The sequence below is a fragment of the Typopeltis vanoorti genome, chromosome 7 (assembly GCF_054136105.1).
Source record: "Typopeltis vanoorti isolate ZY-2024b chromosome 7, IOZ_Tvanoo_1.0, whole genome shotgun sequence".
Lineage (NCBI taxonomy): Eukaryota > Metazoa > Arthropoda > Arachnida > Uropygi > Thelyphonidae > Typopeltis > Typopeltis vanoorti.
The window spans coordinates 96,029,488-96,055,641 of NC_143555.1; the positions used below are offsets into that span (position 1 = coordinate 96,029,488).

General features: G+C 36.8%; 1 protein-coding gene across 3 annotated transcripts in view; it reads left to right on the forward strand.

Annotated features, from left to right (window-relative positions):
- Positions 1–26,154, forward strand: part of LOC150104883 (UPF0462 protein C4orf33 homolog) — a 150,497-nt gene that overhangs the window by 62,231 nt on the left and 62,112 nt on the right. For 2 of the 3 annotated variants that reach the window (XM_090395392.1, XM_090395391.1), the window contains exon 3: positions 20,436–20,623. In XM_090395392.1, the coding sequence (XP_090251518.1) occupies positions 20,437–20,623 (187 nt within the window). In that variant the 5' untranslated portion in view covers position 20,436. Of the gene's footprint in view, positions 1–4,899; positions 4,988–20,435; positions 20,624–26,154 lie in introns of those variants that run through there. The other variant, XM_090395394.1, reaches the window with a different exon arrangement.

The window sequence follows — 26,154 nt, forward strand, 5'->3', positions numbered from 1 at the left end:
TTACTCCCTATAAAAGGCGTTATCTGATTTGATTTGATTGATGGGATTAGTGAATGATGTTTTCTTCAGGATTATCAGAGTGATTGGTGCTATAAATTAGTGATTGATTGAAGACGAAAAGACTCATCCGATTACTGATAGTGGAGCACAAGGTAAGACTTTGGTTTTTGATGCAATTTAATTGATATTGCTTGGTTTAGCCTACGCTTGGTATTGCTGGCAGTCCTTTCTACAAATTTTCTACAGAATTTCTACAAAATTTCTGCTGGCAGGTCTCTAGACCTGTGGGATTTGTACTAGTGCTCACACGCAATTAAATCGATATGAGCGTCCCTGACCTAGACGTCGTCACTGATTTTCTCGATAGAGCTTCTTATACTCATTAATAAACTCCAAAAGAAGTTCAAGCTGAAACGGCCTACTAGCATGATCGACCCCGACATCATTATCGAGTCATTCGATAAAGGGCTAGCACTCACTATTGTTAAAAAGCTTTTCCAAAAATTTGAACGAGATTGGCCGGCTACTTAAACTTATATTCTTCACACGAGGTTGATGATGAGGAAAATGAAGACTCTCCTCAAATGGAGGGAAAACTCAATCTAGCTGTCTCTGCCTTTAATCCTTCTGATCAAGAAGAGATCCACGCTAGAAAGAAGAGAAAAACTCTCGCTTCTGAGCCAACAAATGATATTGGTATAGATGAGGACGCTTCCATTTCAGATCCCTCTGCCTCCCCCAATGAAAAAGTGCCACCGATTATCCTAAGGGAAAAGTAGAGATGGACAACACTAAGAACCACCATGGCTAAGTTATAGATCGGCTAAAAATGTAGATGAGGGCATAAAAATTCAGCCCGCCACGGTGGCTGATTATAGAACTCTTACAAAGGAGCTCGACGCAAGAGGAACACAATATCACACATTTTCACTTGCCTCCGAAAAAAAATCTGAAAATGGTCCTACGAGGAGTCTCCAAGGATATTGACATGGATGAAGTAGTTACTGACCTCAACTTACAGGATCTACCGCCTATAAAGGTCACTAGAATGTTTAGATCAAATAAGACACCTATGCCTTTAGACTTAGTAGAAATTCATAATATTTACAAAGACATATACAATCTAAAATCAATCTGTGGACTCAAAATCACCCCAGAACCATTGAGAAAGAAAGCATCTTCTGGACAGTTCCAAAAATTTGGCCATGCCCAGAAGCTATGCAAAGCTCAGTTCAGATGCCTAAAATGTGGCGAGAATCTTCCCACAAACACCTGCGACAAGCCAAAATCCAACCTGGCTAAGTGCGCTAATTGTGGTGGTCCTCACCCTGCTAATTATGGAGGGTGTATACATCACCCCAAAAACAGATGGAACGATCCAAATAATTAATCTACCTCCTCATCTAGTGTGAGAGTTCCTGAAGCTCAGGCTCATCAGTCCTCCAAGAGTGAGAACATGACAACAGGTGCTCGCCCATCATTAACTGAGCCCCTTAAGAAAATGAATCTTCAACATCAAGCAAGAACATATGCTGATGTGGCCCGCTCCAAACAAATCAATGCAGAACAGTAAATCTACCAAACCCAGAACCTGGCTAATCCACATTCAAATCAATCAGCTATTATCACCTCTTCTCTTGCAAATATTCTGCAGGATTTTAGCAACTCAAATCCATCACTAACTGTTACAAAAAGATTCTTACAGCAAACCCAATCCATGTTATCTGCACTCTCTGATGCATAGGAAAAAAATCACCCCAGATTCGCCTAGGATTATCGCTTGGAATGCCAATGGTATCAAAAACAAAGTGTTAAAAATCCAGGAATTCAATAATAGATATAATCCAGACATATTTCTAATCAATGAAACTCACCTAATTCCTTCTGACAACCTAAAAATCAGAGGGTATCAGATTTACAGAAACGACAGACTTGACTATACAGGTGGAGGTTGGGCTACCCTTATCAAAACCTATATCAACCATCATTCAATAACCAACCCTACAATCACCAAACTCGATATCACAGGCATTAATGTCTTCACAAACTCAATTGGAAACCTAAAAATGTTTGCTGCTTACAACCCTCCATCAAAAACATTGTTGACCTCAGGTCTGGATGCCATCCTTGGAGTAAAGGGACCGGGTCATCATCGCTGGAGACTTCATTGCAAAACATCCTGCCTGGAACAGTAAATCTACCAACAAAAATGGCCGAATCCTGTTTAACCACTCAAGTTCTAATTGCATAGTTGTGGCTGATCCTTCTATACCAACTCATATCAGTCCAATTGGCTCCTCCGACGTCCTGGATATAGCTGTCCTCCAAAATGTCAAATTGCAGTACAACTTGGATTCACTTGATGAATTAACCTCTGACCACAACTCCCTATTCTGTTCCAATTAGGCAATCAGAAGGGACTTCCTCCCTGCCTCACACCTTCATACCTTAGGAAAAACTATCCAATGTGCTCCCAAACTACTTTGGTCCTGTTCGTCATATTAACTCTAAAGAAGAAATTGATTCTGCAATCAATAAATTTACTCAACAAATCAATGCAGCCTTATCATCTATCACCTCAAATATGCCTACTTCTAAGCCTAAAATACTTCCAGAAGATATTATGAACTTAATCAGGGAAAAAATAAGGCATCAAAAAGATACTTTAATACCAGGGCTCCCCAGGATAAAGTTACTCAACCGGTTGAATAGTACAGTGAGAGATACACTGAAGGCCCACAGAAACAAACTATAGGAAGATAAATTAGCTTCCATTTCACCCGGTGATCAAACCGTGTGGAAACTCTTAAGAAATATCAAAAATAAAAATAAAACTCTTCCTCCTTTCAAATGGGATTTAGGCATAGTTCACTAAGATGCTGAAAAAGTTGAAACTATAGTCAAAAACTTAGAATAGCAGTGAAGTCCATCTTATGATAACCTGAACTTCAATCATATTTATAAAATCCACTGCCATGTCAGATACGTACTAAAACAGTGTGAAACTTGTACCAGCCAACTCACACCTACTTCTCCAGCCGAAATCTACGACATCACACAAAATTTAAAAAATAAAAATGCTCCTGGACCTGACAGCATCCCAAATAAAGTTATTAAATTGCTACCCCGAAAGGCCATTGTACATCTTACAACAATAATAAATGCCATGCTTAGATTAAAATACTTTCCCTATGCTTGGAAGTTGGCAGATGTGGTCCCTATTTATAAGCCTGGTAAGGACCCACAGCTGCCACAAAGTTATCGCCCCATCAGTCTTATTTCCAATTTGGGCAAAATCGCTGAAAGAGTCATCCTCTCCAAAATTCAAGTTTCTGTTAACAAGCTAAATATCCTACCTATATAGCAGTTTGGTTTTCGCAAACTTTACAGCACTACTCAACAGATCCATAGACTAGTTGAATACATTACCACCAGCTTTAACTGGCATAAATACACTGGAGCAATCTTTCTTTACTTAGAAAAGGCCTTCGATAAATTATGGCACTGGACTCCTATACAAGTTGATTTTAGCCAGCATTCCACTGGATCTGATCCACCTCATTAATTTTTCTTTCTTGAAGACACATGCAAGTTAAACTAAATGGGGCGGTTTCTACCCAGCAGTGGATCTTGGCTGGAGTGCCTCAAGGATCCTTACTAGCGCCGATTCTTTTCTCGATTTACATGGCGGACATCCCGCATAACCGGACGTCATCTATCATTGCTCTCTATGCTGACGATAGAGCAATACTGGCCAGATCTCTTAAACCGCATCTTATTTCAAAGAAACTACAAGATAACCTGCTGAAATTGGAACACTGATTCTCCAATTGGCGACTGCAAGTAAACCCTCAAACAAGTAGTACTCTTCTGTTCACAAAAAATTCAACAACTCCTAAAGAAGACATCTTTCTATTTAACATCAGGATTCCCTTGAAAACAGAAGCCAAATATCTAGGCCTTCTGCTAGAGTGAAAACTAACCTTCAGCACACATACAAAATCCTTATGTGCAAAGGCATCAAAAGTCATAGCACAGCTTTACCCTCTTATCAATAGGAACAGCAAACTAGATAATAAAATCAAATTGCTCCTCTATCAGTTGATGATTCGTCCCATTATCACTTATGCGTCCCCTGCCTGGAGCCATACTTCAAGCTCAAATATCCTTAAACTGCAAAACAAATGCTTACGCATGATCTTAAATGCACCATGGTATATTAGAAATGTCCAACTTCATCGAGACACAAATATCCCTTGTATCTACTCTTTCCTGCAATCTCTTGCAGTAAAGTACTTCTCAAAATCGTCCTCACTTCCAAATGAACTAGTTCAATAAGCAGCAAATTATGATGAATCGGAATTATGCAAATATAGACGACCCAAGACCATCCTAGTTCCCTTCCAAGATCTATAATTTGCCCAACTCGGGCTGAGCACGTAGCTCATAAATTTTTCCCTACATAGTAACCTATCAGATAGCAGGGATTAAAAGCATGCTTTACCCTTATAGACAGTAGTGTTCAGCTTTCTGCGATTTGATTGATATCCTTTTTTTTTTTTTTTTGGTTTTTCGTAGTGAGGAGGGCAATATATTATTACAGGTATTGTACAGGTATCGATGGGTAATGTTCATGTAATGGACCTGTAACGATGAACCTACGGACTCCATGGGGGTGAGCATGTTATCTTTTTTTTTTAAATTTTTATTATTATTTTTCACATTACTGCGAACTTTAATAAGGAAAATATAGCACATTTGTTTTAGAAGAATAGTAATAATAATAATAATAATAATAACAATGGTAATACTGCATTAATAATTGTTATTAAAATTTATGAATTCTGAATATTTTCGCTAAAAGAGGGCGAACGCGCTTGTAAACAATTCACGTGCTCCCGGCAAGTAGTTTAGCAAATACTTGTTATTTAGCTGTATATATTTTGTTGCTAAATAACTCCATTTTGAGGATAAAAGTCGTTTGAAGGTTTATATTTATTTATTTATTTTTTTGGTAGAAGATATGGAGTAAATTTTTTATCCAGTGCAATTTATTAAATCGATTAATCTGTTTATATGCTTATTGAGTGTGTATTTTTCTGTATTTTTATATTTATAAGAAGGAGCATCCTAAAAATTTATTTATTAATAATAATTAATAAACAGAAGCAGTAAAGTATTGTCAGTACCCTTGACCATTTTGTTTAATTTGAGTTTCGGGTCTGGGTTAGTCCCGAGAGGGTGGAAAAAGGGGAAAATAGTTCCACTGCATAAAGGAGGTTCCAAGACTGCCGTTGTAAATTACCGACCGATTAGCATATCAGGAATCGTTGTCAAGGTCTTGGAGAAATTAGTCAAGAGAAGAATACAGGATTGGATAGATGAAAATGGGATACTGTATGGGGGACAACATGGTTTTGTGAAGGGTAGATCATTATTATTATTATTATTATTATTATTCCTGATACCTCCAAGGAGTCTGAAGACTCATCGCGGGAGGACATCTTCAACTGTCTCTACACCTTACCTCTACTACGAATCAACGCCATCTACCGCCCACCTCCAACACCACCACAACTAGTAATTTTTGTCTGTAAATTGCGTGTGTTCTGAAGGGCCGATTTGTAATCATGCCTCAGTAACTTGCTCACGTTTTATAACACAGTGACGGCTGAACTGAATAAGGGTAATGGGTTTACAGTGATTCTACTGGACCTTGCAAAGGCCTTTGAGAGGATACCACATCGAACTCTAATTAGTAAACTGGAGCAGATGGGGATGGATATAAGGTCGCTGAGATGGATAGGAGGGTGGTTGATGGAGAGATACCAGAGAGTGGTTTATTCAGGAGTGGAGTCCAAAAGATGGCTTGTGACTAGTGGTGTGCTGCAGGGTTCTGTTCTTGGACCACTACTTTTCAATTTGTTCATTAACTTGCTGATGATGCAGAGTTGGGTAGAGCAATTGTGAGTGCACAGGATGTCAAAATTTTGCAGGATAATTTGGATAGTTTGGAGGACTGGCTAGGGAAAATGGATGTCAATTTAATGTGGCAAAGTGTAAGGTTATGCATTTTGGCGTGAAAAGATTAACAGCAGTATATCACATTGGTGGAACCGTACTCCAGGAGATTGATGAGGCCAGGGATTTGGGAGTGTTGGTGGATCGTGAGTTGAAGTTTAGGGGGCACATTGCAAAAGTGGCCAAATCAGCTCATCAAATCACTTGGTTGCTGAAAAATACTTTAACAAGCAGAGACAAACAAGTTATTGTTCCTCTGTATCGAGCCTTGATAAGACCCTGTCTAGACTACTGTGCCCAGATATGGGTGCCAGGGTTTCTTCTTGATGGGAAGGAGGTGGAGAGGAGAGGAGAGACCAGTGACCAAGATGATAGCAGGTCTGTGGAATGAACCTTATGAGAACAGGTTGAGGATTTGTGGGTTGCAAAAATTGGTTGATAGGCAGAAAAGGGGTGATATGATTGAGACATTCAAATTACTGAAGGGTTTCTATAGGATTAATCTAGAAGATATATTTTAGAATAGGACTAGTGGTGGGAGGACTAGGGGCCATACATGGAAGCTAGGCAAGAATGTTGTTAGCCATACATGGAAGCTAGGCAAGAATGTTGTTAGAAGGGTGTTAGAGCCAGGTTTTTTACTTGGAGAGTGGTGAATGAGTGGAATAAGCTGCCAGAGTCTGTTGTGGGTGCTATGACCATGAATGAGTTCAAGGCAAGGTATGATAGATACTGTATGAATGTCGAATAGTTGTTCTTGACATGATGTTAGGGCCTCCCTCGATGAGTCTGTCGACTCCTTGGAGTTGCCTGAAATAATAATAATAATAATTATTATTATTAATATTACATTGACATCGCCATGGTGTCTGTAGACATCAGGAAAGGTCCACTAAAAGTCTGAATTCTCATTTGCACAATATCTATCATATTTCGGTTTGAATTCTATCACCAGTGAAGCTCTGCAACCCATTCTATTCATTGGCCACCCTCAAATTAAAATGGAACTGTGTAAAATGCAATTTTTTTTTTTTTTTAATTTCAAAATTATGTTTACTCTTATGGAAAGTAAAAGTTTAGCTTATTTTTTTAAAAAAAAAAAAAATACTATACCTCGACCGTTGTAATTTTTTAAAAATAATGATTTATTGTGTATGTATGAAAGTGTGCCCATAAAAAAAAAAAATAAATAAAACACGTGTATGCTATTTTTGTATGAACGTAAACCAGTACTCAAACTGCATTTTAATTTATTATTGTATTATTACATGACACTTGGATTGAGTCCAAGCACTGATTGTGAGTGGGCACTCTATTCTGCACAGTTTGCTATTCAAAATAGCAAACAAAAAATATTAGTGGTGGTAAACAGTAGGTGGCATTGGTGTAGATGATGATGGTAGTTGCAATTTGCTGTAGGTGGTGGAGATGGAGAGCTGTAGAGTGGATGCCCTCCCCTGATGAGTCTTTGGACTCCTTGGAGATGTCGTGTACTACTACTAATAATAATATATTACAGGTTGACCAACCAACCTCTACTGTATGGGACCAGCATAATAAAAATACATGCGAACAATACAAACCCCATTTGCAAAAATTCTACTAAAACCACTAAAAATGTATATCTCTGCCCCTTTCGCAACCATTCTGAACATCAAAAAGACACACTTTTGCAAACGTAATGTAAACCAACTGATCACATTACATCTGTTAATGTCAGTCAGCTGTAGGTAAAATAATTTTATTTCTCACTTATCAGATAGTAGTAGCTTTAGTAAAGTAATACCATAAAAGATTATACATGATACTTTTTTTAGATGTATTACATACTTCTGAAAAGTCATTTTTTTTTGTTTTTTAATTTTATCCTTTTGTTTTAATTGTAATTTTTTTTCATCATTATTTGCTTTTTTTAATTGTTTTTGCTGTTAGTGTCCAACAGTAGATGAGTAGATAAAATGGGAATTGTATTTTCATAGATTCTCAAAGTCTGAGAGTTTTTTTGAGCATTCATCTTTGGCATTTATGTCATATTCGTTGGAAACATAACTTTCAAGGATATCCTGAAGCTTGGGCCATAAGATAAAATACCTTGATGTTGGCATTATTCTTCATAAGAAGTTGAGTTTCAAGAGGGAATTCAATTTTTTCTTTCCTCAAATAATAATAATAATTGCATGATTTATTTAAATTATCAGCAGTAGTCCACATCACCATGTTACTTGAGCAGCAGTTAGTGCCCTGGCAAGTTGTTATTTATAATCATTAATAATTATTAATATTAATAAACCTCCACAAACTCAGAAGACTCATTGAGAAACCTCACTCAACCATTCACATTCTCAAGCATTCACTAAGGACTGTTGGAACACCCTAAGTAACTAAGGCAGTGGCAAGTTTGGAAGACTGCAACACCTGACAAAATTGTATCTCAACCATAAAAACATTGTTTTTAATTTTACATATTTTCTTGAATTTAGGTGTGGCAAAATAGTGCTTACCTCAGGTCAACATATACTCTAAGAAAATTGCCCTGCATTCACATTCTGGCAATACATTCCATCTCTCCACTTTTTATGTACAAAATTTACTCCTCACTTCTTCCTTCAATTCCTGAACCCTGCAATTTACATCTCCCCAGCTTCCTCTTTCAATAACTAAAATTCTGAGTCCTGTATTATCTCACTCAGAGTTTCCTCATCACAGATAATAGATCATGGTAGTCTGTGTGTGTGTTTAAATCTTCATGAAGAGACTTGACATTGGTCAGTGTAATGCCATATAACTTGCCCCAACTTTTCATCATCAACACACAACTGAATATTTATTATTATTATACAGTATCTCCATGGAGTCGAGAGACTCATCGTTAGAGACCCACACTAATGATTATACACACAAAACCTATCATACCTCTCCACAAACTCATTCACTGTCAGAGCACACACAACTAACTCTGGCAATCCATTCTACTTGTTTACCACTCCCCATGCCCTTACTAACCTAGTCTCCATACCCTTACTAACCACACTCAACTACCACACGCACACACAACTTCCATTAATCACCCCTAGTTCTCTGACTATTTGTCATAGCGCGGTTAGTAGTTGGAAGGGGATCAATCGTTAGAAGCTGTTGGCACACTCTCCCTCGATGAGTCTTTGGATTCCCTGGATGTGTCACATAATAATAAAGTAATATTGAAAAATTTCGTTTGCATTAATTTTATAAAATCCCTTTAATATCTTTTAAGTTTATATCATGTTCCCTCTTTTCTGCCTATCAACTAAACTTTGTATCCATACACCTTCAATCTATTCTCATAGGGAGCATTCTGCAGACCTGTCACCAGCTTGGTCACTTAATCCTCTCTCTCTACCTGATCCTCATCCCCCAAGAAATGTAGGTGAGCAAATGTGTGCACAGTAGTCAAGATGTGGCCAAATCATAGCCTTATAAAGAGGGATAATAACGTTGTTATCTTTACTTTTTAGTATGTTTTTCAACATCCAAGTAATCCTTTGAGCTATTTTACCAACTTTTGCAATATGCCCTGTGACCTTCAACTCTCTTCCCACCATTATCCCCAAGTTGCTAGCCTCATAACTCTTAGTAAGGGAATACCGTGAGTAGACATATAAATACAAAATTAATGACGGAAAATCTCACGTAAAAAGATTTTTTTACGTGATTTTTGCTAGCCTCATCAATTTCCTGCAATCTAGTACCATCAATGTGAAATACAGTATGTAACCTTTTCAACTCACCTTACATTTTGCAAGATTAAATTGCAACCATTATCCTTTGTCCACAATGCCAATTTATTTAAATCATCCTTCAGGATATCTGCATTACCTTTATTTACTATTACCCTCCTCAGTTTTGCATCATCAGCAAACAACTGAATATTCTCCCTTGAATATTTCCCTATATCATTGATATACAAATTAAAGAGTAGTGGCCCTAGCATAGAACCCTCTGGTACTCCACTAGTCACCCTCATTACTCTCTGGTGTCTGTCAGCTGCTTTGCTATCCACGCTACTAGCTTCATATTCATTCCCATTTGCTCCAACTTTGTAATAGTTTTCTGTGTGATATTCTGTCAGATGCTTTTGCCAAGTCCAGTAGTATCATGCTGTAGTATTTCTTTTATAAAGTTCCACTATTACTTTATTATAAAATGTGAATAAATTACTAAGACAGGACCTACCCTTTACAAAGCCGTGCTTCTTACTCTAGGGCGTTGCATCCCTATTCACACACTTTTGTATTTTCCCTTTCACAAACTTTTCCAATGCTTTAACAACCACTCCTGATATATTAATTGGTCTGTAGTTTGCTATCTTAGTGTCTTTCCACTCAATTGGAACCTTGCCAGAGCTGCGATTTATATTGAACTCATCAGAGCAAATGCCACTTATTTTGCATTCACAAAGTACATGAACTGACGTGCTATTCAGTCCCACTGTTGTATTAACATTGATATTTTTCAATATGCTAAACACCTTCTGTTTATCTACCTCAGTTTTGGCATGCATCTCTGTCTCATCAGCACCTGCAAGATCTCTGAATGATACACCTTTGCAAAATGATCACTCAGCAAATTCTTTACCTCTGTTACCCTACCATCAGCATTGATTAAAGTTATCCAGCCTAGTAGTTTTTCTTTAACTTGCTGCATAATAAAAAAATACTCTTGGATTTACTTTGGCCTGCTTAGCTAATTTTCTCTCATAATCTGATTTGGGCTTTCTTACCAAACTAGTCATCCTTCTTGCTTGTACTTTGTACTGCTCATGAGTATGCTGATCACCTTTTTCCTTGTATTCGTTCCAGTGTTTTCTTTTCTTTTTTTTTGCAGCTCCTGCTTTATATCTCTACTCATCCCTTAATCCCCGTTTTATTTATTCTCCTGACCTTGCAGTCCAATACCGTTTCTCTCAAACAGTCTCTGACCACTTCCCATGTACTACTAACTTTCTTTTCTTGTAGCTTTTCAAGCCATGGCATTGTTCCAAGATTCATCCTAAGTCTGTCATAATTACCAGCTTTATAGTTCAACATAACCCTTTCTTGACAAAAAATTCCACATGTTTAGAAACTTCCCAGAACACGACTGCATGGTCACTCTCACCAATTAAAGGCTGAGTGTTTCCTTGGATACGGATATATCTTCTGATGCTATTACCAGATCTAGCACTCTCAAACCTGTAGTTTCCTCTATAACACATTGTTTCAGGTAATTATCCCTTAGCAATTGTATAAATTCCACTTCCATCCTGTCATGCCTCCTTTCCTCCCTCCAATCTATGTCCCCATAATTGACATCTCCCATAATAATTGTTTGGCTGCACTCAATGTGCTAATCTGCCAATACATGGCATCTACATCTTGTGGACCCCAAGTCTATAGCAGCAACCAACAATATATTTTGTCCTAGTGGCATCTGTCTCACACCCGACCTCCTCAACTGAACCATCTCTCCCAGACCTAAAATCCTCTTTAATTTCTAATTTTGTTGGTTGTAATTCTTCAGCTATCATGAGCAATAGCCCACCTCCATCCCATTCCCTCTATCCTCCATAAAAATACAATACCATTTACATTATTATTATTATTATTATTATTTGAGACCTCCAGGGGGTCAAGAACTCATCGAGGGAGGCTATAAATCACCCAAATTAGCTGTCATACTTTCCCTTAAATTCATTCACACTAGATGCATTCAATACCCTTAAAGGCAAGCTATTCCATTCACTCACTGCTCTCTGGGAGAAAAAAACCTAGTTCTTACCTCTTTGTTGACTGCAAATAAATTTAACTTCCATGGATGCCCCCATGTTCTCTCCGCACATTCCATATAATGAAAAATTTGACCAGATGATATCCTATAACACCCATTCAAAAGTTTATAGACCTCTATCATATCACCCCTATTTCTCCTGTTAATCAGATTCTGCAATCCACATACTCGCAATCTGTCTTCATAATCTAAATCCCATAATTCGGATATAATCTTTGCAACTCTTCTTTGCACCCTTTCCACAGCTTCTTTATCCCCTTGGAACCCAGGAGACTAAATCTGCACACAGTAATCCAAGTTTGGTTTTATCAAAGCCTTATAAGGAGGCAAAATGACTTCCTTATCCTTACATGTCAAGGTTTGCTTCAACATTGCAATTATCCTCTGAGTTCTACTTGCAATTTTTGCTATGTGACCTTTGAACTTCAAATTCTTATCCACCAATACGCCAAGACCCTTTGCCTCCTCAGTTTCTTGTAATGTAACCCCACTGATATAATATGCTGCTAGAACCCTAATCATGCCAAAGTGCATAACTTTACACTTACTAACATTAAACTGAGAGCCATTTTCATTTGCCCAAAATTCCAGCCCATTCAAATCATTTTGTAACAGCTGAATATCAGTAGCATCCTCCCTGATTGCCCTGCTTATCTTCACATCATCGACAAACAATTGCACATCTGATGTTAGACCCCTGCCTGATGTCATTAATGTAGAGATTGAACAATAATGGCCCAAAGACTGAACCCTGAGGTACACCACTGGTCTCCTTAAATCTGGCAAATTCACCATTGTATACCACTTTTTGATGTCTGTCAATCAACCATCTCCTGATCCAAGCCAAGAGTTTATATTCCAATCCCATATTCTCCAGTTTATGCAACAGCCTTTCGTGTAGTATCCTATCAAATGCCTTAGAAAAATCCAACATTATCATAGTGTATCCATTTCCTTTATCCAACTCGGCTGTAACATTGTTATAAAATATGAGCAAATTGCTAAAACATGACCTTCCTTTAGTAAACCCATGTTGCTCCTGGCATGAGTTCTTACCAACTTCTCTAAAATCTTCATTACCACATCAGAGATACTGGTAAGTCGGTAGTTAGACACATCAGTTTTTGCACCACCCTTGTATAATGGAACCATCATGCATTCCTGTGGTATCATTTCTGAGCTGAGACTCAAGTTATACAAATATGTGAAAGGCCTAGCCAATTCGGCTGAACATTCCTTTAGCAAACAGACAAATTCTTATCCAGGTTATGCAACAGCTCTTCAACCTCATTTTCGTGAACCTCTAACTCTTCAGCCAATGTAGCAGAAGCACTGTGCATAATGTTACATACACCTGGTTGATATATCTTAGCAAAGTGAGAACTCATTAACTGAACAATCTCATTAGCTTCTGACACTCGAGTACCATCTGCATTCAATAAAGTTATTCTTTCACATTCATTCTTTCTTTTGCTTGCAGCATAACATTAAAATTCTTTTCGATTGCCTTTAGCTTGCATGGCCAATTTATTTTCATACTGTGATTTAGCTTTTCGCATAACACTTGTTACTTTTCTGCCTTGATCTTTATATATTTCATAACTCCTCTCACTGTTATTCTCACAATACTCTTTCCACATCATATTCTTCATGTGGATCTCCTGCTTAATAAGGTTTCACATTCATTTCACTCCCAACCTATTTATTTTTCGAACACTAGGGATACGTTCAGATGCCGCCTCATTTAAGCACTTTTTCAAAGATTCCCATGCATTGCTGACATTTTTCCCATTCAGTAACTGATACCATGGGACCTAAGATAGTATTCTCCTAAGTTGATCATAATTTCCAGCTTTGTAGTTCAGCATGTAACCTGTTTTAATCAGAGCATCAATATAATTAGATACTTCCCAAGAAAGAACAGCATGATCACTGTCATCAATTGGTGGTAAAATAGCTATATTCTTGACAGAGACCCCTTCTGATGCTATGAGCAAATCCAACACTCTTTGATCTCGAGTTCCTTCTTTCACATGCTGCTTGAGAAAGTTGTCTTGCAACAATTCAATAAAGTTCTCTTCTTTCTTATCATGAGGTTTCTCTTCTACACAATCAATGTTTGGAAAATTAAAGTCACCCATAATGATCATTCATTTGGTACTGAAAAAGCGATTCATTTCTTTGTCCTCTGCAACTGAGCCGCCATCTCTATATCAACACCCAACCATATATTTCATTCTGTTAACCTCCACTTCACACCAGATAGTGTCACTTCGAACTCACAGCTACATGGGACATTGTTACCATCATTGTTTTATTGTATTTCTACCCTAACTGGACTTAAGTCATCTGATATCATTAGTAGTACTCCTCCCTTCTTATCTCTTCTGTCATTCCTAAAAATAGTATACCCATTACACTCAATCCCACTTACCATATCTGATTCTGATAGCCAGGTTTCACTAATGCTAACAATCTTAGGCCACATCGTATTCAATAAAGCAATAAACTCAACCCCTTTGTTTCTAAAAATATCCCTATAACTATATCATTTTCTGTCAACCAGGTCTCACTGATGTCTATAACCACCTTTTGTAGACTCATTAAAAATCCTATCAGCGCAATCCTATATTCCATTCCTAACAAGTTCTCCAATACCTTAATGGAAACACTTATCACTACTTTTATGCATTGGTCCTATTTTGCTCTCTTTCCACTCCTTTGGGATTCCCCATTGCAAGAATCATTCAATCCAGGCCAGCAGCATAGTGAACTGTTTTGCACCTTCCTAAAAAAATATATTAATATGCCACCTCCAAGGACTCGTCACATGGGAGGGTTAGCAAAACAAGCTTTGATGACAGGAAAAATAGAAGTCTAGGTGGATTGATGCAATTAATCTCCTGAAAAACCAAAATGTATGGTTTGACATGTTGGAGCCTCAGCAAATAACAGATTATAATGTGAAAGAAAATTATTGAAAATTATTTGTGTTGTATTATCATAATATTATATACATCCAGGATACATATCAAGAAATTATGATGCTGTCAAGAAAAAAATTTCAAGTTATGTGATTTTGAGATTTTTATTGTGATTTTTTTTTTATTTGAGAATTATTGTGATTTTGAGCCATTCTGATTATTTCTATTTATTATTATTATTTCATGGGCACCTCCATGGAATCCAAAGACTCATTGTGAGAGATCCAAACTATCAACATTATCCATTGTACATCTCCTTGAAACTATCAACAGCCAAAGCACTCATAACTGACTCAGGCAACCCATTCCATTTATTCACTACTCAAAATATCTAGTTCTCTGCCTTTGCTAACCACATTTTTACCCAACTTCCAGGGATGAATTTATCTTTATATATCAGGGGCAAGACAAGAGGTCTTGTCCTCTTGTTTTATCCCTCTTAAGTGATGAAATATTTCCTGTGTTAATCCTATAAAATCTTTTAACTTAAATGTTTCTATCAGGTCCCCTTTTTTCGCCTATCAACCAACTTTTGCAGTCCACAAATCCTTAATCTATCTCACAGGGAACATTCCACAGACCACTCACCATCTTTGTCACTCACCTCTGGATCCTCTCCACCACTTCCTCATTGCCAAGAAACCCAGATGACCAGACCTGAGCACAGTGATTCAAATGATGTGGTCGTATCGAGTCTTTATAAAGAAGAATGATAATTCATTTATCTCTGCTTGTCAGTATGTTCTTCAATGACCAAGTAATCCTGTGAGCTACCCTGACTACTTTAGCAATATGTACTTTAAACTTCGGCTCTATAGTTAGTTTCGTATGATGATACAAGGCCGTGAATCCCCTTTTACGGGTAGGTACGGCACCATTTTAATCCCCCAAATTTTATCCGGGCTCGGAACTGGCATAGCTGATGAATCAGGCCTATGGCTGGGTCAGTATTCCTGACAGTAATCCATGTGTGTTCACGGGGCCAGTTTGTCTGCTTGAGGGATGAAAAACCCCAGATAAACAGGCGGGAAAAAACCTGCTGTCCACACCCAAGACCGGCTAACTTGGCTATGGCTGAGGAAGATCCTTAAGCTCCTCATGTCATCAATGGGAATCGAACCTAGGACACTCCTAGGTTTGATTCCCATTGAATTGACAAAAACAAAGAATTGACAGTCTCGTTGACGAACAAGAAAATTTGAAGTTACCCATCATAATGAACATGTAAAGAAAACAAGACACTTCAAAAAAAGAAATTGCTGCACTACATTTGTAGCCATTATTCTGGATGAAACTTCTGATTGTCAAAATTGCAGTTATCAATTGTATTCTATTTTGCCCCTAACGGGCAAATACAAAGGTTCATCCAATTTACAAAATGTAAATTTACCAAAAGTATGGTAATTCTATTACTAGCCTCAAATCCCTGGCTTCATTAATTTCCTGGAGTACAGTTCCCTCCATGTTGTACACAGCTTGTAATTTTTGTATCCCAAAATGCATAACATGACACTTTCTCACATTGAATTAACATCCATTATGTTTTGCCCATACTGTCAGCCTATTTAAATCATTTTGCAAGCTCACAACATCACTTGATTAACTATTATCCTATCGAACTTTGCATATGTTCTGATGATCTCCCTTTAAATTATTTCCTATATCTTTTACGTACAAATTAACCAGCAGTGATCTAAGCACAGAGCCCTGTGTCGCAGATCCAGTTACCTATCTCCTCCTGGATTCTGCTTCTCCATACACTACTTTTTGGAACATTTGTACAGTATCAAACAAATTAATCTGAGCACATATTTTAAAGAAAAATTTTAATATTGCAAGAAAATAAGTACAAAAATTAAACTCCAACTTTATCTAATAATTCATATGTGCTCCTCTGTTCCTAATAAGTTCGTTAATTCACTTAGGCATAGACTCTACCAATGTAGAACACATTTTTCTTATTTCTGCATCTCAAAACCATACAATTTGTAATCAAATTGTACCACAATTTAATTTTTCAAGTCTCTTTTTAACTATGACTCACAAATTTTTTGGGGGTTAATGTCAGGAGAGTCTTTCACTTTTTTGAAGTGTGACATGAAGCAAGATCCTGTTGGAAGAAGAGTTCTTTGTCTTTCTGGATCTGTTGGACCAATCTTTTTTTCCAATATTTTTATATTGGTCACTTTTCATCGTACCGTCAACAGGCACAAGTGATCCTGGACTGTGATGTGTAAAACAACTCCAGAACATCTTTTTTTTTAGCTGGGTGTTTAAGAGCTTGTTGAAGGTGGGCAGGAGAAGTCTTCTCAGCCACTAATTTGCAAAAGAGGTACTTGCTCTCTTTAGACAAAGAAATGACTGTCATCTGAGAATATGACCTTCTTCCAGTTCTCAACAGTCCACATTTTTGCCTATGGGAGCCTCTTTTTCTGCATAGCCTTAATCAACAATTGTTTCTTTTTTGGTCTGTGGGTAGTCTTTGCTGCTTCCAGCAGTCTTCAATGGACTGTCATGTCATAAATATTAACTACACTAACTGCAAAGTCTCTATTTAAGTCTACAGCAGACAATCTTGGATTCATTTTACTTTTCCTAACTAGTAGACAATCTTAAGTAATTTTAGTTTCCTTTCTCACCCACATTTTCCTTTTCTGTCAGGAAAATACCTGTCTCCCTAAACCTCTTTAAAATCGCATTAACAGTACCCAAACCAACACCATGCTCATTGGCAATTTGTCTTTGAGTCATGGATGTGGGCTGATAAAGAGTACATATATTTGATTGCTTACTTGGAGATATATCCATTTTATAGCTACACAAAATGAATAAAACACTACGAATGTCAACTTTACACTATTAATAAACATCGTAGAGACAGTTAAAACAAGCAGCACTCAACCAAAATAGTGAACTAAAAGCAAAATTATTGTGCACTGAAACAAAACCAAAACAAAAACTTCATGAAAATTCAGCTTGTTTAGATTAATTTGTTTGCTACTGTACGTTTGGTACATTTTTTGTATCTATCCATCGGACACCGTTTTATCCATATCATCAGTTTTGTAACCATCCCCATTTGTTACATTTTATATGGTGTATGTGGTATTCTATACACATCTTCCATTGCTATTCCATTTATTCAACTCATCTATCACTATTATAAAAAGTTAGTAGATACTAATGACTGGCCCTTCATATAGCCATGCTGCTCCTCGTAGAGTGTCATATTCTTATCCATCCATCCCTGAATTCTCTTTTGACCAACTTTTCCAGTACTTTTACCACCCACCTGAGATACTAATTGGTCTATAATTTAGATCCACAGACTTAGATCCTCCTTTATGCAAAGGAATTATTTTGGCCTTCTACCACTCTTTTTGGAACTTTGTCAGAGCTAAAACTTAAATTAAAAGCCCAGTCAAAGAAATGCCAGTTCTCCTGCACATTCTCTTAAAACATGAGCAAAAATCCTATTCATTCCCACAGTTGTATTTGCATTTAGATTCTGCCATATCCTAAGTACCTCCAATTCATCAACCTCTGTTTTCACATCAGTCCCTGTCACTTCTGCCATAACAATATCTTCACTTAGATGATATATCCTTGCAAAGTAGTCACTCAGTGGCTCAACAGTTTCATCTGCTTCTGTCCACCTGTCTACGTCTGCACTCATTAAAATTATTCTTCCATAGTCGTTCTTCCTCTTACTTGCCACATAACGAAAAAACTTTGTGCTTTTTTCTTTTGCCTGCTCGGTTAATTTCTTTTCATAATCTGATGTTGCCTTCCTTACCATGCTGGTCACCTTTCTCCTTATATACTCTCCACAACATTTTCATTTTTTCTCTCATGCCTAATGGTACTACTCATCCATCTAACTCCTATTCGATTTACCCTCCTGACTTTGGGATACAGTGTGATATTGCTTCTGCCTTGACTATCCCCCATGCACTTGACCATCCTTGAAGATCTTTATGCCATGGTACTGTTTCAAGCTGCCTCCTAAGTGTATCATAATAACTTGCCTTGTAATTCACATATATCCCTTTTTAAATGGAATTTCCACATGTTTTGCTACCTCCCAAGTCAAGACCACAGGATCACTTTTCCTAATTGGAGGCAATGGAGAGGTCTTCTGATCCTATAACCAGATCCAAAACTTTTGTACCCCGAGTCCCTTCCATCACAATCTCTTTCAAGTAATTATCTCTCAGTATAAATTCCATATAAAAGTACATGAATTCCATTTCCTACCTGCCATGTGATCTTTCCTCCTTCCAATCAATGTCTCTGAAGTTGAAGTCCCCAATAATAATTACTCGATTTGCACTTGTTCTAGGACTTGGTCGATTGGTAGAGCCTGTGCTACTAATGGCTTGCAAAAAGTTAAGCAAGTTTGAGCGCGGTTAGTAGTTGGAAGTGGTTCAATTGTTCGATGCTGTTGGCACATTCTCCCTCGATGATTCTTTGGACTCCCAGGAGGTGTCATAATAATAATAATAATAATTTCTTTAGTTTTCCTGACTGCACTTCCAATTTATATTTTGTCCACTCTCAGTGAACAAAACTCTCTCTAGACACCTAAGTGTAATCCATCAGTATTGTACAAATGTGTCTGTTCATCAAATTCAGGCCATGGGTCCATCAAACTCTACATCATTCCTTCTACAACCTGCATATTGATTCATTAGCTATTATCGCCTTCCTCCTCAGTTTACCATTATCATAACATAGCAGCAGATTTCCAAACCTGACCCTCTCATCACTCTTCTTTTTTGCTTCTTTCAGTAACTCTTTCACATCTTCCTTCATCTTAGGTCATTGGTTACAGCCAAAACAATTCTTTCACCCTCCCTTTTTGCAATCTGACAGCATTACTAATATTAATTTTCACAACAGGGAAACAAGATTTTGTAGTATTTTCATGAAGTACTCCCTTATCATGGAATCATCATGAAAAATTATCTGCTTATGCTTTTTCTTTCATTTATTCTTATATAATTTTCTTTTTGGCTTTGGTCCTCTTGCTTTTATCTGTTCTCAGTATGACAAATCTCTTGCTCTGTTTCTACAGCCTTTCAATCTCACACTTTGTCCTATGAAGTATTATCACTGATATTTACATTTTCTTATCTTCTATCAATACTCTCTACTCTACTATCGCATAATTTATTCTCTCTGCATTCACTCTCAAAACATTTATTACACACTCATTCACCAGTTTTGCTCTCCTTCCACAAAACTTTCAACTTTTGACAAATGCATCCCACAAGTTTTACAGTGGCCAAAATCATGCAGATTTAGCTCACCCACAAAGACATCTTTGCCACCATTGTTTACTGCTATGCCTAGATGCCAAGTTGACAATATATAGTTTAAGGAAATAAACACACTTTACTTAAGTCTAACTCGGTCTATCTTGCACACTTATAAAACAAATAAATACAGTAAATGAATTCAGTATTATTAGCAAAAATTCAAAGAAAATTACTTATCTTTATACAGCATTATGAAAGATTGATGTTCACCAAATATCCTTGAACTTGATCATAGGTAATAGGTAATTTAATGAATATACAAGAAAGAAGATAATTTATGTATGAATAATTTTTTTTTTTTCAGCATGAAATTCTCAATAACTAAAACATGGGATAGTAGGCCAGTAGATCATGAACCTGTAAAAATTATTTTGAAACAAGAAGAGGGAAATAAGCGTGTAATTATAGAAGTAACTGCACCATTTTTCAATGAGCCTGGTGCTCCAAATGGTGAACCGGGACTGCCCTTTCCACAGTTATGGAACTATGAAGGTAAATATTTTATTTAAAAGTTGTGCTAATTTTTTATATTAAAAAGTGATATATTTACTTAAATAAAGAGCCAATAGGCTACATTTCAGCGATGTAACATTATTTAAATTAAGGGGATATTAAATCCCACATTGTTTCAAAACTGAATAAGAAACTCAAAGATTGGAATCAAAGAGTTTCATGCCGAATATAGTAAACTATAAAAGTATCGGCAGATACTAGCATACGCTAAAGCATGTAGTACAAACTAGGGCAACTCATAGCAAAGGTGGGTAAAGCTCTGATCACTATTCTTAGTATTTCCCATAATGTAAAAACACATCTCCTAGGAGATGTATGATGTTATATATTATGGTGGAAGGTCACTACCCAGACCGGTTTCGACCTTTATTGAGGTCTCATCAGTGAGTAGGTAGACCAAATTAATACTGAGAGTATAGCAAAAAGAACTTATATACTCTGCTATATGAGTTGTCAAACAGGTGTACCCATTAAATTACTTAAATAAAGAGCTATAATGTTACATTGCCGAAATAGGCTTTATTTCAGCGATATAACACTATAGCAGAGTATATAAGTTCTTTTTGCTATACTCTCAGTATTAATTTGGTCTATCTACTCACTGATGAGACCTCAATAAAGGTCGAAACTGGTCTGGGTAGTGACTTTCCACCATAATGTATAACATCATACATCTCCTGGGAGATGTATTTTTACATTATGGGAAATACTAAGAATAGTGATCAGAGCTTTACCCACCTTTGCTATGAGTTGCCCTAGTTTGTACTACATGCTTTAGCTTATGCTAGTATCCGCCGATACTTTTATAGTTTACTATATTCGGCATGAAACTCTTTGATTCCAATCTTTGAGTTTCTTATTTGGTTTTGAAACAATGTGGGATTTAATATCTCATTAATTTAAATAGTGATATAATTTATTATTATTGCTATATACACCTGAGATATATATATACATTGATAGGTGTTTCATTCAAGCTACTATAGTATTAAAAAAAATTAAAAACACCAAGACTTGGTTTCTGGAGATAACTAGATTTTAACGTTTCATGCTTTAAGGGCTCTTTTTCACAACATAGCTGCCCACATTTTGCATCTTTTCATATTCATGAATTTGATTATTGATTATTATTAAACTTCATTACAACATTATATTAACACACACTTAAAATTAAAGGAAAAAAAATAAATGACCATCAGTACAAAATAGCTATCATAATTAATTACTAAAAGAAAAAGCCATAAGGCTTCATTTTGGTGATGTAAAATTACATAGGCAAAGTGGATACTAGATCCAACATTATTTCAAATCCAAATGTTTGTAGAAACTGAAAGTTTTGCAAGTTGACCTGAGAGCTTATGAGAATACAATCCTAGGCATCCCCAAGGTGCCGTAGCTTTCATTACTTAAAAGACATGGGTGTTGGCCAAGTGTCCATATATTTGCCATTTATTAGTGCATATTTTGAGGTTTCACTGGCCTGACATATGTTTTGAACTGGTTTGTTTTCTTCATAGACCAGGAAAAAAAACTTAAGACAGCAAAAATTCTCATTTTTGCTGTTTTAAGTTTTTTAAAATGCACTAATAAAAGGCAAATATATGGACTCTTGAGCAACACCCACGTCTTTTAAGTAGTGCAAGCTAAGGCAACTTGGGGATGCTGAGAATTGTATTCTCATAAGCTCCTTTGTCACCTTACAAAACTTTCATAGCTATTATAATTAGCTTGTATACTTGGAGCTAATATATGCTTTGATCCACGTTTTATCTAAGTATAAGACGACATCATAAGACAAGCAGATATCTTGCTAAAAATATTGTTTGCTCATGCTTGAATAAAATGTGTGCAAAAACAGTAATATGGCTTCTTGTCAAGTATAATGTACTTTTTTCTTTCTTCTAGATCCAACATTATTTCAAATCCAAATGTTTGAAAAAAAACTATGAAAATTTTCTAAGTTGACCTGAGAGCTTATGAGAATACAATCCTTGGCATCCCTGATGAGTCTAAGGACTCCTGGAGTCGCCCGAAATAATAATAATAATCCCCAAGTTGCCGTAGCTTTCAAAGACATAGGTGCTGCCCAAGTGTCCATATATTTGCCTTTTATTAGTATTGAATAAAATGTGTACAAAAACAGTAATGTGGCTTCTTGTCAAGTATAATGTACTTCCATCTTTTTCTTCTTTAGCCTCTTTCCATCCAGTGCTGGATATAGCCCCTTCCCTTAATTTTGTAATTATTTCTTTAGCATTATCCATCAGGTTATATCAAACCTCAGTAGATCCCCTCTATCTTGTCTGTGGGGGGACGTTTCCTTCTCTTAGTATCTAGTCAGTACTTACTTTGTCTATCTTTCATTTATTAATCTGCTAATATGGCTAGCCTGTCTCTATAAGCTGTATAACTGAGAGGAGACCTCCACGTAGCCTTTAAAGGAATGCGGAGAACCGACCAGGGCTTCTAACCTAATGTCCAATCCTCACCTTCTCGTGGTGCACCCTGTTGGGTATCTATCTGGATACTGAACGAACGAGGATGGGCTGGCAATTTGGGATTTAGCCGACCAAATTGTATTCTTATTGGTTAAACCAAAATAAAAAAATGATGGTACAAATATGACAAAATTTCATGCCAGCTGGGACGTCGCCCGGTTAAACAAGGCACCCGTTGTTTTCGCCAGGGAACTAGGGCAAACAGTGAAAAGTCAGCTACTGGAACAAATCTGAAAACACATCCCAACTCAACATCACCAGAGTTAAAGATCGGTACTATCAACATAAGAAGCCTGAATGGCAAAGAAATGGAGCTAGCTGAGGAATTAGATAAGTACCAGATCGGCATAATAGGGGTGACTGAAACAAAAAAGACAAAAACTGGTGAGATATTTCTGAGCAATAAATACAAAATGTTATATTTAGGCAATGACAATCAAGGAAAAGAAGCAGTAGCCATAGTATTCAACAGAAAATACAAGGCTAATCTTCTTGAATGGCAGTCAGTCTCAAGTAGAGTAATGTGGGCAAATATGAGAATGGGGAACTGGACAATGAGACTTATTTGTGCCTATGGTCCCACAGAAGGTTCCACTAAGGTAGAAGTGGAGGAATTTTTTGAGGCTTTAGAAAAAGCAACTGACACAATGAAAAAGTAAAAGTTGGTCTTTGTTGGGAATCTAAATAGTAGAGAAGGAAATGATTGTCAGACATACAAAAATATTTTGGGAAAATTTGGAGAAAAGAGCAAAGCTAATAATAATGGCAAATATCTGTTGAATTTCTGCTCAGGGAAATGGACTGGTTATTACTAACACCATGTTCCAACATAAAAATATGCACAAATTCACATGGAGAGAAGAGGCAAGGAATAAGAAAAGTCTCATTGACTATGTTATTGTTGATAGTGATGTTTTCTCCCTGATACAGGACACCAGAGTATACAGAGGATTTGAAATTGGAAGCGATCACTATTTAGTCTTGAGCAGGATAAATTTGAATTTCATATTGAAAATAATAACATGTAAGAAAGTTTTAAAGCGAATAAAAGTTCAGCAGCTCTCAGATGTGAACTGTAGACTAAAATACACAAAGATTATTGAAGAAAAAATGAAGGAGTTTGAGAACAGGAATCAAACCTTGGAGATTCAGTGGCAAGTCTTGAAGAAAGCCCTGATTGATTCAGCTAGAGAGGCATGTGGTGAAGTTGTCTGCAAGGATAGAAAAATTAGAACTCCATTGTGGACACAGGAAGTTAAAGAGGCAGTGAAGGAAAAGAAGAAAGCATATCAAAAGTTCCTGGCAAATAAGTCGGCTTGTGCTCTTAGAGAATACAGAGACAAATGCAAGAATGCTAAACACTGTGTAAAACTAGCTAAACAAAAGCCATGGGAGGACTTTGACAGGAATATAGAAAATAAATATCAAGAAGCGGTAAGATATTCTGGAGGTTGTTGAAGAAGCTTAGAAATGGAGGAAAGAGTGCTGTAAAAGGAGTTAGAGATAATAAAGGTGACATGAAAATGGAAGAAAAAGATATCCTTGAAGTATGGAGTAATTACTTTGAAAAACTGCTAAATAAAACAAGCAGTCATCACTGCTTGTTTTATTTAGCAGTTAGGACACTGACCAGGCATGCAGTCAGGAATACATATCCATACTTGAAGTAGAAAAAGCCATCAAAGGCTTAAAATGTGGAAAGGCAGCAGGAGTAGATGATATTCGACCAGAAATGCTGAAGTATGGTGGTATAAAAGTCTTACAGTGGCTGCACTGCATAGTTCAGAAAGCCTGGACAGAGGGACGAATTCCCGATGATTGGAGTAGAGCTCTCATAGTACCCATATATAAAAAGGGAAATAAAACTGAATGTGATAATTACGGAGGTATTTCCCTACTGAGTATTCCTGGTAAGATCTGTGCAAGTATACTTGAGAAACAATTGAGAAGAATTGTGGAAGAAAAGCTGGGTGAAGAACAAGCTGGATTCAGGCCAAATAGAGGCTGTCATTATCAGATCTTCACTTTACTACAAATAGTTGAGAAAGCATGGGAATATAACAAAGATCTGTATTTAAGTTTTGTCGATTTGGAAAAGGCATATGACAAGGTGCCAAGAGAGAAGCTATTCAATACGTTAAGGTGTCAATGGGGCATTATATCAAGCAATACTTAGTCTTTATTTGAGTTGTAAGTCAGCAGTTAGAATTGAAGGAAGTACAGGAAGATGGTTTAATGTTAAATCTGGTGTGAGACAAGGATGTACATTATCCCCTCTGTTATTCATTATCTATATGGATCACATTATGAAGGAAAGTAGTGTTAAACATGATATCAAAATTGGAGATGTTAATGTCAGCTGTTTGCTTTATGCGGATGATGTTATACTTCTAAATAAATCCGTTACAAGTCTGCAAGATTCTCTGACTAAATTGAATAACTGTTGTAATAGATATGTTATGAAGGTCAGCAATAAAAAGACAAAGACAATGAAAATAGGCAGAATCATTGAAAATGTCAACTGTGTTGTGAATGGAGAACCTGTGGAACAAGTAAAACATTTCAGCTACTTAGGCACGATTTTTAGTGAAGATGGTAAATTAAATATAGAAATAGACAACAGAATCAGCAAAGCTGGTATGGTGGGAAGTCAATTGAATAAATTCATATGGAATAAGAGAGAAATTAGTCGGAACACTAAATTAGCTGTATACAAGACAGTGTTCAAACCAGTTTTAACTTATAGATCTGATAGCTGGGTCAGAAGTAAAACACTTGGCCAAAGACTAGAGACTGCAGATATGAGAGTCCTGAGAAAGATTATAGGTGTGAACAGATGGCATCAATGGCAATATCATATTAAAATCGAGGATGTTAGGAAAGAACTTGACATTGTCAGCATCCAGGAATGCATTAGCAGAGCTAATCTCAGGTGGTATGGTCACTTAAACAGAATGGGCGAAGAAAAATTAGCAAAACAAGTGTTCTCTGCCAGGTTGGCAGCAAAACGAC